The 2071-nt window shown below is 46.9% G+C and overlaps 1 protein-coding gene across 1 annotated transcript in view; it reads right to left on the reverse strand.

Annotated features, from left to right (window-relative positions):
- Positions 1–1193: 1193 nt before the first annotated feature.
- Positions 1194–2071, reverse strand: part of LOC101854963 — a gene marked incomplete at its 3' end in the record, with an annotated part of 10612 nt that continues 9734 nt past the window's right edge. The window contains 1 exon segment of the mRNA XM_035971022.1: positions 1194–2011. Coding sequence (XP_035826915.1) covers positions 1194–1324 — 131 coding nt within the window.

Below are 2071 nucleotides of genomic sequence, written 5' to 3' on the forward strand. Positions count from 1 at the left end.
CACTGTGACCAGTGTCCGGTACAGGTGAGACACACATCCACAGATCCACTGTGACAGTGTCCTGTACAGGTGAGACACATCCACAGATTGACTGTGACAGTGTTCGGTACAGGTGAGACACACATCCACAGATTGACTGTGACAGTAACGAGCGGCGACCCTCTGTCTTCTGGTCAACCGTGGTGCGCATGAAGATAATCGGCCGGACACAGACAACAGCTTGAGACACTGGACGACAAAGGCCACCACAGCTCATCGACTCTTCTAAACCCACAGTTTTCTGACGATCTGACATTCCCAGACAGGCGACGGGAGATCACAAGACAATCAAAGCGTACATAAATACCGCGTGGGTTACTGGGATTTTAGAATTACCTCGGACCAAGAAAAAACGGAAAGAGGTCTGAGGGAAGAGGGGGAGGGGGTGCTCTCATTTCCCAGAAAATGCCAAGTAAAATTAGTCGGACAGGTTTGACAAGGGTTGTCATAGAGGAGGATCTATGAGCCAGACACACAGACTGACGCTCACGACAGAACGATGTCGCGGCCACCAAACATTTCTCAGATTGTCTGAACCAATCCTGGTTTGCTGCCTACCGTGCGAACATACAACACGGACATGCGCTCAGATGAGCCCGCCACAGATTCCAAGCTAAATGACAATAAAATAAAAATACACCTCCAAAAAATAGAACAACCAAACTGTCATAATATACCTTGCCGAGGCACAGGTGAACTGTAAAAAAGATTACATGTAGTTTTGTTTCAGTAAGAGCTGCAGTAAGAAAAAACAATTATCACGGCTAAATCCCACCAAACAAGGATTGCAATAACAAGGACGATAAAACCAACACCGACAACAACGAACAACGGAATCACACATGGCAGAGAATGACAAAGATGGAAGCAACCGTAGAAATATAACAACAACTACAACAATCACAACAACGATAACAACATCAATAACAATAACAACAACAACAGCAACACAACAACAACCACCACCACACCAACAACAACAACAACAACAACAACAACAACCACAACAACACCACCAACAACAACCGCAACACCATCACCACCACCACCAACAACAACAACAACAAAAACCACAACCACAACACCAACAACAACAACACCATCACCACCACTACCACCACCACAACAACTACACCACAACTACCAGCACTCACCTCGAGTTGAGCCGAATCAGCTGCGTTGTGTGTCCAGTGTTTGGAGCGACGGCGGCTGGCTCTATCGGAAACTCCCTCATCAACGACACAGACTGCCGGGGACTCGACCCCACCACCTCCAGGTGCAACATGCTGCACACGCTACTCACTCGACCACCCACACACGCTACTCACTCGACCACCGACACACACGAGGGGTGAACACAACACACACAGAAAGCTCAGACCGCGGGAGAATGAACACACATCCCAGTCACATGGTTCTCGCGGAGGCTTTCTGGATGTTCTGTTTCGCTGGGGTTGAATCCCCCTTTTGCTTTATTGTCTTCTCAAAATCCAGAGCGGGTTTTTTTTTTCTTTTGTTCTTTTTATTATCTTCTAGAAATCCACGGAGAAGCAGAAGCTTGTTTTGTGGGGGTTTCAAGATGTTCTGCTTCGCGGTTTTTTCTCCTCCTTTGTTTTATTATCTTCTCTAAAAATCCAAAGAGAATCTTGTTTTTGAGGGGCTTTCTAGAAGTTCTGTTTTGTTGGGTATTTTTTCCCCTTTGGCAGTTATATTTACTATCTTCTAAAAATCCAAAGAAAAGTCTGCCCTTCACCAGACCCGATCCTCGACTACACGTCACAAACACCAGGGAGGAAGAACACAACCCACACCACACCACACGACTGTCCACAGGAGGCCTCTCTATTACGTCACACAGAATCAGATGAGGCAGCTAGCTGTACAGTTTCCACTGCGACACCTCCCGGGTACAATTATTATATCCGCGCTCGGCTCCCGATGAGTCTGACTCAAGTCGTTCCTGGAAAGCGATCTGTCGCAAACACGATATTGTGAACCTTCCTAAGTCGAAGCTGAATCTCCCAAACTTGTG

This window comes from Aplysia californica, unplaced genomic scaffold, assembly GCF_000002075.1.
Source record: "Aplysia californica isolate F4 #8 unplaced genomic scaffold, AplCal3.0 scaffold00363, whole genome shotgun sequence".
Classification (NCBI taxonomy): domain Eukaryota; kingdom Metazoa; phylum Mollusca; class Gastropoda; order Aplysiida; family Aplysiidae; genus Aplysia; species Aplysia californica.